Source organism: Thamnophis elegans, chromosome 8 (assembly GCF_009769535.1).
Source record: "Thamnophis elegans isolate rThaEle1 chromosome 8, rThaEle1.pri, whole genome shotgun sequence".
Classification (NCBI taxonomy): Eukaryota; Metazoa; Chordata; class Lepidosauria; order Squamata; family Colubridae; genus Thamnophis; species Thamnophis elegans.
Window position 1 is genome coordinate 23,183,764 of NC_045548.1, and position 16,945 is coordinate 23,200,708.

A 16,945-nucleotide genomic window follows, 5' to 3' on the forward strand; every position below is an offset into this window, starting at 1 on the left:
CAGCTGACAGGGCAACACCTCACATGCCCTAACAAATGGCTCCACATGCCACTTGTGGCATGTGTGCCATAGCTTCGCCATCATGGTACTAGATAAACACACCTTTATCAAAAGAGGCATTTCCATCACAAAGATCTGCAATTCTTTATGAGACCGAATTTTATTTTAATTTCAAGGGTTCTGTCACATAAATGTATAAAGTATAATGAGGTAATGGCTTCTAACTGAGAAATTATACATCCTTGAGTAATTTTGAGGTTTTGAAGATTTTTAGCCCAGAATTCTTCCAAGCTAATAGGATAACAATTTCCAGTTTAAGAAGTTTTGTTAAGTTTATAAAGCACAAAAAATGTTTTCCAAATCAATTAAACAAACAGACCCATTTTTTTGTCTTTCCTTCAAATGTTAGCCTATGTGTTAAAGATGGTAGATCCTACTGGAGTGAGGTTTTCAATGCCAAAAGAGCTGGTTATCTTGAGGTTCTTTGAACCATTAATGTCAAATGTCTTGGTAAGCGTTACTTGATGGCACTTTCTAGATACAACTTTAGCTGAATGCGATTTACCCTCTGTTATAGTGTCCCAAAAATTATGTTGCAAATTGGAGGCAATCACAGAAGTAACATTATCTGAAATCATAAAATCAATATTCATGCAATGAAGTCATCTTTAGCACCTTTCTTTCCTTCCTTTCTCCTTGGACTGATTTGGTTTTGTTACTTTTTAAAAATGTATTTAATCACGTCATCAATCTCTAAATGAATGGATTATCTCATGTGAAACTTCCTTGAACTTCTCAATTATTCTTACCAAGATATTTCATGTAAATCATCACTATATTTTTCTTTCAAAACTCTGAACAGTATTCAAACACAATATGTCATCTACTGAGGATAAGCTGTGTCGATATTAGCAATTGGTGTGATCGCAATAGACACTTTTTTAAATTCACATAATTGTCCTATTCCCTGTAAAACCATCAATAGTACCTGTCTACTTTTTCACAGATTTGACTATTATAAGAATAGTTACCGTACATAAGTGCAGAAGATTTTCAGCGATTGGAAGAAGTAATGTTTAGAGGTCAATGTGCTAAAGACATTTTCCCTGGCACATGCTTGATTTATTTGTTTGCAGTCCTTTAACTTTTATGGGGTATGCTGCATAATCAATGCCAGCTCTAAGTTTCTGGGCATCACAAGATTTTTTAAGAAATTGACATGATTACAAACAAGTGCTTTCTTTAGATGGGTCCAGTGGTGGGTTCCTAGCAGTTTGTCCTGGGTCGGCCAAACCGGTAGTGGTTTGGCAGCCTGGGTCACTGAAGCTGGCAGCAACCCAGGCCTGCCATGCCCCCAAATCGGTTCTCCAGGCAGCGCCATAGGTGCCACCATCTTATTTTTTAGTTCTGTGCATGCATAGAACAATTTTACTTGCAATGTGCATGCATGCACAACACACATCAAGTACGAGTGCACACAGCACGCGCGCATGAGCGAACCAGCAGTAGTGCCTGGCAGAACCCACCCCGGATGGATCTATTAAAAAAAAATGGCAAGAACAAATGTGGATTGCAGAGACTATCCTGGGAGGTGAGAAAGAGTGAGACAGTAAAACATCACTAGTTTGCCTACTAGAAAATTGATGTTTCCTGAGAGACCATATCAAACATAATGATGCTCTTTTTCTGAGAATACCCATAATATTCTATCAAATTTCAAAATGGGTTCAAAATGGGCAAAAGGCTGCAGAGACTAATGCTTCAGAGAGACTGAAATTGTTTATACTGGTATAGTTATTAAGTGGTAGCATGTGGAATAAAATGAAACGGTAATGACATTATGCTAATACAGAGGCATTGCCAGAGGTGGGTTGCTGGGGGTTTACATAGGTTCGGGCAATCTTCTAGCTAGGATTCTGCCCAGTTCAGCGAACCCCTGGCTGGCCATGCCTACCTTTCCCCTCCCCTCACAGGAGTCTCCACATGGCCCATACATCATGCCAGGTAAGTGCAGAGCTCGCATAGAAGCTCGGGGAGGGCGAAAAACAGGCCTACCGGAAGTCCCGGAAGTCCAGAAATGGGCCTTTTCCGGCCTCCGGAGGCCAGGGGAAGCCATTTTCACCCTCCCAGGAGCTTGAGGAAAACCTCCAAAGCCTGGGGAGGGTGAAAAGCGGGCCTACCAAAGGTTCCAGAAGTCTGGAAATGGGCCTGTTTCTGGCCTCCGGAGGGCCTTCAGAGCCCAAGGGAATCCATTTTCGCCCTCCCAGAGATTCAAGGAAAGTCTCTGGAGTCTGGGGAGAGGCTGACTAGGCCGTGCCTATCTTGGCCACGCCTACTCAGCAACAGGGCAGCAAACCCATTGCTGCAATCTTTGAACCCCACCCGTGAGCATTGCTCCGTACAGACTCTGTATGGAATCTCATGTTGGACACTGAAGAGGATGCTAAAGTAAGCTACAAATTGGACAAGGCGGTAAGGTTATTCAGGTTGGCCTCACACCATTTGTTCTTGTTTGGTAACCCATCTCACCACCTCAGCTGCAGTCCTTTCATCACTGAGTACCAATCTCTTGAGGACTCAGAGAACCAAAGCATAAGGAGGACAGTTTTAGGAGACTGAATCAAACAGAAATCTGAATCAATGCAGATGTCCTGCTAAAAGTATTTTTGAAATACGTCTGTTTATTCTCTGTGTCAACATTTCTAATAAAGGGGAGTCTATAAATAATCGCTTGTACTATCAATTACAAATTCTGATTTCATTCATCTGAGTGTGAACTCTCTTCCCAATGACCCCAATCAAGCAGTCTTTTGAATCACAATGACAGGTTACTCACATGTAAACCAGAAGTGGGTTCCTACCAGTTTAGACAGGTTTGGCTGAACTGATAGTGGGTTGCTGGAACCGGCAGCAACTTAGGCCTGCCACGCCCTCAAACCAGTTCTCCCGGCAATGCCATAGATGTCGCCATCTTGTTTTTTGCTTCTGCACATGTGCAGAGCAATTTTTATTGCACTGCACATGCACGTGCGTGAACTTTTGGAACCCACCCCTGATGCAAACAAATATAAGCAAAATGCCTCTTCAGCACATCCTTAATAAAACGTGGCCAGCAAAGGAAGATATTGTTTCTGGGTGCAATTCAAGGTGCTGGTTTCATCTTTAAATCCCTACATGGCTTGGGACCAGGTTGCCTAACAGTTACCTTCCAAAATCTGTCTAGAAAAACACATGGATATATCTACATAATTACCTCTAAACATAAAAGGCAAAAAAAAAAAGCAGAATTGTAGCTTTTTTTAGCCGGTGGTCTTGTTTCTAAGTAGCCATGCAGGCTAACTGGTGTGTGTGTGGGTGTGTGGGTGTGTGTGTGTAACTGACACTCTTTATTTATTTATTTTTAGCTTTTCTATATTCACTTTAACTTTGGTACCATCAAAACTATAATGTGGTCCTCAACACTTTTCTATAATAAAGGAATTAATTGTATCACTCATTTGGTTGGCTCGGTACCAACGTAGCATAGTGTTTGAGACAGTGGGAATTTGCACAGATGCAAGGAAAAAGAAGCAAAAAGGAAAAGTGTTGAAATAACCATATCCCTATTTCTGACTCTGAAGTATTGGCAGCTGTATTGTAAAGTGTTGTCAAAGCTTTAAAATGATCAAACTAAAATCTCATTAGCCTCACTGACAGTTTCCATAGCCAAGAGTGCTGTCTTTGAAATCCAGGTATTAAATATGAAATAAAAATGATTATCTAGCTTTGTAAATATCTAAAATAGTCTCCAAAATAATTCTAGAAAAAAGCATTTTAGATGAAAAGCATCATCACTCCAGAAATTAGGATACAAAATAATGAAAGCAAATTTCTGTTGAAAGTTAGGAGAAATGGCTTCATTAGTTTCACAATTAAATCAATTACTTAGAGATGATTGACTTCTTTTTGCTGGATGTGGTCAAGCAAAAGCGAGATAGCCATCCATGCACACATGCTCCCTGTTACATAAGCATATTTAACTTAAAAGCAGAGGCATTTAACCATTCCGGCCTGCTTTTAAATTTTATGTTTTTTAATACTGCTGTTATATTTTAGTGTTTTATTGTACACCATCCAGAGTCCCTTTCTGCGGGAGATAGATAGTTCAAAAATGTGAAAAAATAAGCAAAACAATTTGTGAATGATGATGTCAGGATGCATGAGTTATTTTGACCTCATAGTTTGTTACAGATGTTACTGTATTTGAATATTTCTTTTTGGAGTCCTGCAGGAACAGCAGATTCCCTATGCTACCAGGCTCGAAATTTTGGGCTTGGACAATCTGGAACTGTGCCACCCAAGATATGATCTAAGCACAGTACACAAAATTGTCTGTTACAATGTCTTACCTTTCAATGACTTCTTCAGTTTCAACATCAAAAATACACGGGCAAACACTTGATACAAACTCCAAGTAAACCGTTCCAAACTCGATTGCAGAAAATACGATTTCAAGAACAGATTGGTCAATGTCTGGAATGCTTTACCTGACTCCATTGTTACATCCTCTAACCCTCACAGCTTCAACCTTAAACTGTCTACCGTGGACTCCACACCATTTCTAAGAGGTCCGTAAAGGGGGCATGCATAAACATACCAGCATGCCTACCGTCCCTGTCCTACTGTTCCCATTTATTTGTATTACCGTATTTTCACGACCATAAAGCGCACCGGGTTATAAGCCGCACATTTTTTTTGCAACATTTCCCCCCCCCCCTGCCTGCATTCCGCTCCTAGCCTGCCTGGCCACTCGTTCATTCCGTTTCCCCCCCTGCCTGCATTCCGTTTCCTAGCCTGCCTGGCCACTCGTTCATTCCGTTTCCCCCCCTGCCTGCATTCCGTTTCCTAGCCTGCCTGGCCACTCGTTCATTCCGTTTCCCCCCCTGCCTGCATTCCGTTTCCTAGCCTGCCTGGCCACTCGTTCATTCCGTTTCCCCCCCTGCCTGCATTCCGTTTCCTAGCCTGCCTGGCCACTCGTTCATTCCGTTTCCCCCCCTGCCTGCATTCCGTTTCCTAGCCTGCCTGGCCACTCGTTCATTCCGTTTCCCCCCCTGCCTGCATTCCGTTTCCTAGCCTGCCTGGCCACTCGTTCATTCCGTTTCCCCCCCTGCCTGCATTCCGTTTCCTAGCCTGCCTGGCCACTCGTTCATTCCGTTTCCCCCCCTGCCTGCATTCCGTTTCCTAGCCTGCCTGGCCACTCGTTCATTCCGTTTCCCCCCCTGCCTGCATTCCGTTTCCTAGCCTGCCTGGCCACTCGTTCATTCCGTTTCCCCCCCTGCCTGCATTCCGTTTCCTAGCCTGCCTGGCCACTCGTTCATTCCGTTTCCCCCCCTGCCTGCATTCCGTTTCCTAGCCTGCCTGGCCACTCGTTCATTCCGTTTCCCCCCCTGCCTGCATTCCGTTTCCTAGCCTGCCTGGCCACTCGTTCATTCCGTTTCCCCCCCTGCCTGCATTCCGTTTCCTAGCCTGCCTGGCCACTCGTTCATTCCGTTTCCCCCCCTGCCTGCATTCCGTTTCCTAGCCTGCCTGGCCACTCGTTCATTCCGTTTCCCCCCCTGCCTGCATTCCGTTTCCTAGCCTGCCTGGCCACTCGTTCATTCCGTTTCCCCCCCTGCCTGCATTCCGTTTCCTAGCCTGCCTGGCCACTCGTTCATTCCATTTCCCCCCCTGCCTGCATTCCGTTTCCTAGCCTGCCTGGCCACTCGTTCATTCCGTTTCCCCCCCTGCCTGCATTCCTTTTCCTAGCCTGCCTGGCCACTCGTTCATTTCGTTTCCCCCCCTGCCTGCATTCTGTTTCCTAGCCTGCCTGGCCACTCGTTCATTCCGTTTCCTAGCCTGCCTGCCTGTAAGATAATAAATGACAGTAAAAATATAAAGCATAATTATTCTTTTTCTTTGCCATTCTTATATTATTATTATTCCATTTGGAAGGTTATAAGGTATAGTTTAAAATGCTTTGAAATCCCCATTCCCTCCCCACTCCAGGGGAAGGATACTATGAAATCCCCAAATCCTCCCCACTCCAGGGGAAGGATACTATGAAATCCACATTTCCTCCCCACTCCAGGGGAAACTTGCTTCAAGTTTGAGCGTAAGTAAAATCGGGAGGGAGAGACCCAAGGGACGTGTGCGTGCTTCAAGTTTGAGCGTAAGTAAAATCGGGAGGGAGAGACCCAAGGGACGTGTGCGTGCTTCAAGTTTGAGCGTAAGTAAAATCGGGAGGGAGAGACCCAAGGGACGTGTGCGTGCTTCAAGTTTGAGCGTAAGTAAAATCGGGAGGGAGAGACCCAAGGGACGTGTGCGTGCTTCAAGTTTGAGCGTAAGTAAAATCGGGAGGGAGAGACCCAAGGGACGTGTGCGTGCTTCAAGTTTGAGCGTAAGTAAAATCGGGAGGGAGAGACCCAAGGGACGTGTGCGTGCTTCAAGTTTGAGCGTAAGTAAAATCGGGAGGGAGAGACCCAAGGGACGTGTGCGTGCTTCAAGTTTGAGCGTAAGTAAAATCGGGAGGGAGAGACCCAAGGGACGTGTGCGTGCTTCAAGTTTGAGCGTAAGTAAAATCGGGAGGGAGAGACCCAAGGGACGTGTGCGTGCCTGCTCGCGGTCATTCGCTTGTGAGCTTCAAGTTTGAGCGTAAAATTGGGAGGGAGAGATTTTCGATCTTTTTCCATATATAAAGCGCACCGGGTTATAAGCCGCACTGCCGGTTTTTTATCAAATTTTAGGATTTTCAGTGCGGCTTATAGTCGTGAAAATACGGTAATTTCTTTCATTCATGTCCATGTTTATATTTATGCCTGCTATCTTGTACGTGCTTGACAAACTAATAAATACAAATTACAAAAAGTCTCAAAGTTTTACATGATTCTTTCAAACTCAGTGATTCCATTTGTGTTACGTCCATCCAGGAGCACATGACAATGCACACAGCTCTTCCTCCAAATCCTTTCTTGCGTGTTCCCTGTGAGTTGAACTAAAGGAGAGTGAGCAGTCCAAAGTCAATCAAGAAATCTTCTTAACTGAGAGTGGACTTAATAATAGTACCTATAGTACCTTATGTTACCTTTAGTACCTTAAGCTATATGCTATCTATGTATTGACTCACACAGGGGAAGCGGTTTTAAAAATGAATGAAACATTGCATTTTGCTCTGATCTGTAATTTTTATCTGTAATAAAAATGGGCTATTCTTCATGACATTGATTCCTATCAATATGTACATTACTGATCAAAGAATGCAGCAGCATGACAAAGAGTAGGCACAATGGTAGAAACAGAGAGGACACAAAGTACACATTATTTTAATATTATTTTTCAAACACTATTGAAAGTTGACACATTCTTTGTACACATGAATGTTCCCGAATGTGAGAATCTGGTCTGAACAATGATTAGTGAAAGAGATTTTAAAACTATAACAAAAAGCAGATTTATTTACAAGGTATAAACATCAACATAGACAAAGCCTAGTGTCAAAGTAACTTCTGTATATTATGCAGAAGAGAATGTAACAGCATGTGTTCTGTGAGTATGTAAGTAGATGTGAACACACACACACCTACAAAGAAAAGGAAGCAGCCCCATTTTAGTAATCTTCAGACAAAGAGTAGGCACAATGGTAGAATTAGAGAGGACACAAAGTAAATTCTTAACACTCTATCTTCTCCCTACTGTACTATCCTCTTATGGTCCATACAGTAGTACCAAAGAACTATACATTGAATTTTCCCCTTCAATATGATATAGCTAAATATATTATAAACTACCAATTTATTATTTTGCTTAAACAAGAGTATTAACCAGAAATATCAAAGAGTTTCTTTATCTGTAATTTATTTCCAAAACTGAGAATCTGTTTGTGTTTAATTTTTTTAATTTCTCCTTAGAATCTTGAATTACCTGCAAAAATGTAAATGTCCCTGGTCAAAATCTAAGTTTCAATGAATATATAACTAAATACAGCTGATCTAACTACTGCATGATAAAAAGTTACACATGACATTTTTTTTGAAAATGTGAATGCATCCTTTATATATGGGCATCTGTTTATTAATTCAAAATAATGTGTAGATGTTTGAACATGTTTCCAGTTGGTGCAGTGATATTTTGGCATATGTAATTTTTTAAAAAGACCCAAAATGGTAATTAACTTGTTAGGCCTGTAATTAGTCAGATGAAGATAATTTCACAGGTGAACAAATTCTCTGACCCTTCTAATCTCTCAGGTTGTGATTATTATTCTGTCTGTTTTCAACCACTGTGGACTCCTCTAAGCAGCTGTCAGAGCATTTGGAAATGAAGTCAATTAACTCTCACACAACAAGGAAAGGTTATAAAAGAATTCTCTAATTGCTGCCAACTAGCCATTTAATTTGTGATAAGCATTCTTAAAAACTAAGTACCAACGTATCCTCAAAACTAATCTTCTAGTCCGGTGCTGTCAAACTTGCATTGTCACGTAGTTGGCACATGACGTATTGTGACTTTTTCCCCCTTTACTAAAATGGGGTTGGGCATGGCCAGCGCATGACACATCCGGCCTGCAGGCTGTGTGTTTGACACCCTGTTCTAGTCAGAGAAGGAATTGAAGCTGGAAAGAAGCTAAATATTTTAGCAATACACAATCTCAAGCATACTTCCAAAACAGCCTTGAAATACTTACAGGAAGAAAAGGAGAGGTTTGGAAATGGCCTTTGTAGACTCCAGTTGCAAATAACATTGAACATTTGGGAGGAAATGTCAAACAGTGAAGCTTTTAGAAAGTATAGGTAGTCCTTGACTTACAACAGTTCATTTAGTGACTGTTCAAAGTTGTATCACTGAAAAAAGTTACTTATGATTGTTTTCCACACTTATGACCACTAGTTATGCGACCCCCGAGCTAGTTAAAGACTGTATGATTAAATGGGCTCAAAATGTTGAAGAACCAATAATGTTGGATACATGGGAAAAAATATGGGGGAGAAATGTAAAATTTACACAGGCCCAAAATTTGACAGAAAATTTTTGTAAGATGTTTTATAGATGGCATTTCAATCCTTAAAAAATGGCTTCTATGTATCCGAACTTACAACCTAAATGCTGGGGATGTGAGTGTATGGATGCTACATATTTTCATATATGGTGGACTTGCAAAAAGGTTAAAGCATTTTGGATTAAAATATGGTGGATTATGCAAAATGTTCTTTAAAAAAGGATAAAGTTTACCCCTCGGTTATTTTTGTTAGGCATAATTACTGATTGTACAGTTGTAGAGACTAATCTGATATTGCATTTAATAACTGCAGCTAAATTGTTGGTGGCGCAATACTAGAAGAAGGAAGATTTGTCTACTATTCAAGAATGGATATTGAAAGTAACAAACCTAGCCGAGATGGCCAAAATATCTGCATATCTTAAGGACCATTCAAACGAGAGATACAAACTGGAGTGGAAAACTGTCGGCTGTGACCAGGGGGGACTTTGCCCAGGTTCACCTGGTGCACCAATTGCGACCCTATCTGGACCGGGAGGCCCTTCGGATAGTCACTCACGCCCTCGTCACCTCAAGACTGGATTACTGTAACACGCTCTACATGGGGCTGCCCTTGAAGAGTGTTTGAAGACTTCAGCTAGTCCAGAATGCAGCCGCGTGAGCGATTGTGGGTGCACCTAGGTACACCCACGTTACACCTATCCTCCGCGAGCTGCACTGGCTTCCCATTGGTCTCCGGACACGCTTCAAGGTGCTAGTCGTTACTTTTAAAGCCCTACATAGTATCGGACCTGGTTACCTGAGAGACCGCCTCCTGCCAATTACCTCCCAGAGACCTATTAGATCGCACAGACTAGGCCTCCTCCGGATTCCATCTGCCGGTCAATGTCGGCTGGTGACTCCCCAGGGGAGGGCCTTCTCTGTAGCTGCTCCAGCCCTATGGAACGATCTCCCCATCGAGATCCGGGGCCTTACTACCCTTCCAGCCTTCCGCAAAGCAACCAAGACCTGGCTGTTCCGGCAGGCCTGGGGCTGTTGATTTATCCAGCCCCATCCTAAGTTATGAATGTTGTTGAATTTTTAATTGTTGTTTTTTATTTTTTATATTCCCCCTTCCCTTTTTATTTGTAAACTGCCCTGAGTCTTCCGAGAGTGGGCGGCATACAAAATAAATAAATAAATAAATAAATAAATAAGATGGATTGATTATACTCAAAACAAATATGGGACTAAGAAACTCCAGATATCTTATGATTAGAGATCAGGAATTATAAATTATCTAGAGTTAGTCCAGCAAGGAGGAGCTAGAGTTCAATGGAAATAAGTTGTCCACCATCTTTTTTGGGATTTTTTCTTAAACTGTACCTTAGATTCTCTTTGTTAAAGATTTATACCCTGTATTGGTTCTGGGAAGTCGGGGGGAGGGGGAAGGTTGGGGGGTTGGGGGGAGGGTGGGGGGTGGGAACTAAACATTTGTAAAAGTTTGTGCTTTTTTTTTCAAAAATGTTTAATAAAAAAAGATTTCTTCTTTGAAAATTTGGGTGCTGGCAATTGGTTCATATTTATGACGGTTGCAGTGTCTCGGGGTCATGTGACCTTCAAGGCCTTTTGTGACCTTCCAAAAGTAATGTCAATGGGGAAATCAGATTTGCTCAACAATCCTGTTAGTAACTTAGCAACTGCAATAATTCACCTGACAACTGTGCCAAGAAAGGTGGGGGGAATTGGAGGACATTCACTTAACAGCTGTCTCACTTAGCAACATAAATTTTGGGCTCAGTTGTGGTCATAAGACGAGGCTTATTTGTACTTCAGATGCTCCTTGCTTACTGATCATTCAGCAGCCATTCGAACTTACAACGATGTGGAATGTGCGGTATTTACGACCACTCCTTGAGGTTTCGGCTATTGCAGTACTCCTGTGGTCACATGATTATAATCTGGGCATTTGGCAACTGGCACACACTTACATTGGTTAAAGTAACTCATGATCACCATTTGCAACCCACCTACCCCCCCCCCGCCAGCTTCCCACAAGCAACTTCAATGGGAAAGACCATAGAAAGTTGTAAATGGCAACCATGTGACATTCTCACTTAACAACCCACAGTGATTCCCTTAACAGCAACAGGAAGTGCTGGAAGTGCCATTGCTAACTGGTGTTGTCACATGACGTTGTTTTTATAACCACATCACTTAGCAATGGTAATTGAAGTCCCAATTCTGGTCTCTAAGCCTCGTAACTTTAACAAACTGTCTAGTGTGGATCTCAACCCTTTCCTAAGAGGTCTATAAGAGGTCTATAAAGAGCCAAGGTGGCGCAGTGGTTAAATGCAGCACTGCAGGCTACTGCTAGATCAGCAGGTCAGCGGTTCAAATCTCACCGGCTCAGGGTTGACTCAGCCTTCCATCCTTCCGAGGTGGGTAAAATGAGGACCCAGATTGTTGGGGGCAATATGCTGACTCTCTGTAAACCGCTTAGAGAGGCCTGAAAGGCCTATGAAGCGGTATATAAGTCTACTGCTATTGCTATTGCTATAAGGTGGCATGCATAAGCGGACCAGCATGCCTACCATCCCTCTCCTTCTATCCCCATTTATTCATACCCATTTCCTGTGTTCAGGACCACGTTTATACTTATACCTGTTATTTCGTACATGTTTGACAAAATAAATAAATAAACAAACAAACTAGCAAAGGGGGGGGGGGAATTGCCAGTATTAACTGAGGACTACCCCTAACTAAAAATAGTGTCCCAGATTCTGCTTTCTATATTTGCATTTTTTTTATTGTGAAGTTGTTAAGAAGTCAAGTGTACATAAATAGTGAATCTGCATTCAAACCTGCAAGAAAATTTTGCATTTAAGATTTAGGCAGAGAGTGTTCCGTTCATTTAGAGATTTGGTAAAGCATAGTTTGACCAGGAGTATACCTACATATGCATATGTTTAAGTTCTATGGTTATTGTTAACTAATCTTTGGTTAATTTATACTTTCTAATTTCTAATTTATTGTGTGATTTTTAATAAATATTTATTTGCATTAAAGAATCAAACCCAAAATTAATGGATCCATTTATCACATGTATTTAAATTGAATTAAGAAATTTTGAAATTTTACTCCTCACAGACATTTTACTAAAATTTGAAAATGAAATTTTAAAAACTTGTTTACCGGTGACTTTAAGAAGCTCCATCATTGATCAGGCAAAATAATGGAAACCATAAGTAATTCCACTCGAATTATTTTAATTATTAGCTCAAATGCCTGCATGTTTATTTCAAGTAAAATTCCAAAAAAATTAACCAACATACATTCAGCACATTTCCCTTGTAGCAATTCCAGCTTACAACATAGTCCATATCGCATGAAAATTGAATAGCCTTTGAGTATGCATGGTTTCCTTTTACAACAACTCAACACTGCCTTCTGCTTGAGACATTACTGTAATATTATAAATTCTTCAATCTTCGTCCTACAATGAAATTTACTACAACACAAAGTATTTATTTGCATAGCAGTGTATAATTTCCTTTTCAGGGTAGGGCTTGAGATAATGCAATCATTTCAATAAGAGTTACATTTCAACAAAACAAGATTATTCAAAATCCTTCATTAAGTCAGTAATTTGATATGGTAATTTATTTAAAAGCAAATTGAATTTGAAGAATCACTTATAGCAGCTTTTCCTAAGCAGATAAGTTGGGACTGCTATTCCTCAAATTCCCAGCCATGCTGAACATTGTAGGATCATTCTGCTTTTATGGGAATGCATTTTATTCATAACCTTGGGATATCATCAGGGGGGGAAATAATAGCATTACATATGGTCTTGAAGCTGAATATATGAATAGACTGTAATTCACTTGCTTCTATTGCATTTCAGTATCACAAACACATTAGGAGATATACAGTACATAAAAGTATATAGTATATATAGGGTTGAATCTGAGTGAATCAACCCTATATATACTATATATGCTGTTAAAACATTGGATTTCGTTGCTCATTTGAGTATAATTAAACTACAAGTCTTTTTGGTAACATTTCATTCATATTTGTTTGTTTTCAACCAAAGGTTTCATTGAAAGGATATTTGAATGAAAGTTTCCAATAAGAACTTTTTTCTAAACTTACCTTGCTGCATTAAAACTAAAATAATATTTCAAATACAAATTATAAAATAGGTAATTTGTTACTTTAAAATTTATAGAAAGACATCTTACAGATGTACAGATCTTACAGATGTATTACATTTCCTACACGTGTATTTTCACCAAAAAGTGGAATCATAAATTTGGGTGACCCTCTACTGTATATTGCCCTGCTCAGAATAGGAAGCAGAATTAAAGCAGACCAATGTATTATTATCAGGACTAGTTTGGATAAAACAGCACTTTTTCATGCAGCTGTTGATAAAAATAGGATCACCAACATGATCACCAATGTCTGATGACAAATATGGCACAAGAAGAAGAATTGTATTATTGTCTAGCTGCTGTTTGAACATGACCAGTGAAGGCATTCATTTATTGTCATATTATCCCATACGTAATCAGCTTGCTAATTAGCGTCTTGGAATACTATAACCAACATGTGTTCTATCTACACATTCCCACAACCTACTAAGCAATTATTAGGTAAGACTTATTTGCCATGCCAACATCTGGCAATTACTACATTATTTTTAAGGGAAAACATTTGTCACTTATTCATTGTATTCAAGTAATTATTCTACAAGTTGTTGATCCACATTTTTCTGAAATGACGGCCAAGGATAACTGTGGAACTTGCTGTACATTTCTTAGAAGAAAACATTATTTATTATTTCTGAGCATTGACGTTGCAAAAACTGCAAATCTAGCAACATTCTAATCAGTTAAGCTGGTTGTGAAATGCATGCTAATAGGTTGGAAAATGAATTTTAAAATCATCTTCCTTGAGCAATTAAAAAATCTGGGATATTAATCCAGCCAATGTTAAATCCAATCAAATTTGTTACAGATATCATCATGTGTTTATTTTTATCACTGAAATCAGTAGAACTATTAATATGCTTCACTTTAATAATAACTTAGGTATTCTAAATGTGATATAGTGTGTGTGTGTGTGTGTGTGTGTGTGTGTGTAGAGAGAGGTTTTTAGGGGAAACAATATAAATTATGCTTGGATCTCAGCATCATTCAGACTTCGCCATCATCTCCAATAAAATGTATTTCTTTTGCAACTAGAGATTTGCTGCAGATATTAGCACTTTTCCCAATATAGTCTACTTCCCTTTTTGATTTTGGCATACTTCATATCTATCTCTGTTTCTAGTGTATGTATAAAGTTGGACAAAGTTCAACACTTTGCATATTCAAAATGTATTCATTTTCAAAGAAAATCAATTCATTTTTGTAAATGTTGGCTCAAGAAACCCACATTCAAATTATGGAAATACACACTTAAATACCTGTCTGATAGTAGTATGTAGCCATTGGGCCAAGTATGCTTAAATTGACTGCTGAATGATAAATAAAAGGTGCATCTTATTTTAGCACAATTATAAATTGTTGCTTTTAAAAATAGTAATAATGATAGGGATTTACCACAAATAAATAGCAGCATTTAAATAATTTGTTGCTCCTTGATAAAGCAATGAAGAAGTTTTAAGATGCCTCAATGGACTTTGATGAATTCTGTCCTATGCTGTCAATCCCAGATATATGACATAGCAATAGCACTTACTTATATACCGCTTCATGGTGCTTTACAGCCACTCTCTAAGTGGTTTACAAAGTCAGCATTTTGCCCCCCAAAATCTGGGTCCCCATTTTCCCAACCTTGGAAGGATGGAAGGCTAGGTCAACTTTGAGTCAGTCAGAATGGAACTCTTGGCAGTGAGCTGAATTAGTCTGCTATACTGTATTCCAACCATCATGGTTCATGCAGGAGAAACAGCAATATAGCATCAATGGGTGTAAATACATACAATCAAACCAAAGACCACTGACTACCTGCAGCATTCATTCCCATTTAACCCTCACTGTTCAATTATGACACACCTATCCTATAAATATTAGAGAGCAAGTTATTTTTACTATTTTTCAAAGAAAAAAAGGACACAATAGAGGAGATATCAGCAAATATCAAATGATTTATATGAGCCATAGTGATAGAGTTGGGTATCTTTAAAATGTTAAACAAATATTAAATTATTGTACTTACTATTGTACTTTTCTATTGTACTTTTCTTATACTTTGACTTCTTTTCCCATGAAGAACTGAGTTCTTTATAAATTATATACAAATTGCATTCGTACATAGAGTTCAGCAAAAATGTTTTGTGATTCTTAAGTATTGGTTGTTTAAAAGCCTTATCTGGATTACTAGCAGTACAAAGACAATTTACTATATATGCCCACCAAACGAAACAACTGTTTGTATCTCTATAAATAATTAACACATTTCATATTCATGCTTGCTCAAGGAAGATAAAATCATCCAAAAATGGCAAGACAAACAGGAAAAAATACTCGTTTCCCGCACAGACTGTCAACAAGGATCACAAGTTAGAAGTGTAGTAGTTCATAAGGAACAAGATAAAATCAATAATTTAATTTGTAAACTAACAGACAATCCTATGCATGTTTGCTCACAAATAAGCAGCACCAAATGAGCTTTCAGGTAACTGCATTTGGGCTAAGTGTTATTTCTTAAAAGTTATTACAGTATGGGAACCATATCTGTTTTCTAATACTTGCTGGGTAATCCACAGACCATGTTTATGCTATAGCAGCATAGGATCTCCTTAAAAGTCTTCCACATTTCCTGGCTCCGAAAAGCATAGATCAAAGGATCAATCACTGAATTGCACATGATGAGAATGAGGTACATGTTGAAATGAGACATGAAGCAAACACAGTAGAGGTTCTGAGGGCAGGAGATCATCAGGATGAGGTGGAGGAAAAAGGGAGCCCAGCATACAATGAAGATGCCCAGTAGTATTGTCAAAGTGATTGCTCCTTTCATGCTAGTCCTTTGATGGACAGAATTATATCCTGGCAAAGCTGCTATCCTCTTAACATGAGTGCGAGCCAAAAGAAACATGTGTATGTAGAGAGAAACCATGAGAAACAACATGATGAAAAACATTGTGATGAGACACATGATCACATACTTTGATTCATAATAAAGGATAAAGATGATTCCACAGCCAGTGCAGAAAATCCATATGCATGCAATGATGAATCCCGATCTTCTCACAGTCATGATATTATGATAACGGAGAGCATAAAAGATGGTGATGTACCTGTCAACGGCGATAGCTAGCAAACTGCACATGGAAGCCACCACAGATATGCAGATCATGGAATCAAAAACATTATCTATGTGACGTACAAAAACATCTTCGATAATAAGATGCCTGTTGTTTAGCAAATATATAGTTATCGTCTCCCAGGCATTTGACACACTGACCAACATGTCAGCAACGGCTAAGCTACATACAAAGAAATACATAGGAGAGTGTAAGTTCTTGTTCTTAAATATGGCACAGATGACAAGGATGTTTTCAAGAAGGCTAACAATGCCAAGCATGAGAAACACTTCAGCTGCTATAACCACCTGGTCACATGTTGATGGATTGGTCCCTGTGGTGGGGATAGCCAAGTTGCTCCCAAGAGCAGTAAAGTTAGAGTCTAACGTGTTGGGATGGTTGGACAAATTCATCTCTGTTAGCAATTATGCCCTTTTTAAGATGGTCTTTTCAGTCTGAGAGGCTTGTCAGAACATAATCTTGGAAAGGCAATTTCCAGAAATGGGGAAGTTCCTGCAAAGAGAAGAACCAAAAGTAATCTGATACCAAGAGAGGAAGGGGAATCTCAAGGCATTGTTTCTGAGCTTAAGGCTAGGAAGAAAGCAATAAATATGGAATACAAGAATCCAAAGGCA

At 39.8% G+C, this 16,945-nt stretch overlaps 1 protein-coding gene across 1 annotated transcript; it reads right to left on the minus strand.

Moving 5' to 3' along the window:
- Positions 1–15,745: 15,745 nt before the first annotated feature.
- On the minus strand, positions 15,746–16,723 carry MC5R (melanocortin 5 receptor). The gene has a single exon (XM_032223252.1). It carries the CDS (start codon positions 16,721–16,723, stop codon positions 15,746–15,748), a length of 978 nt encoding a protein of 325 aa, XP_032079143.1.
- Positions 16,724–16,945: the final 222 nt, after the last annotated feature.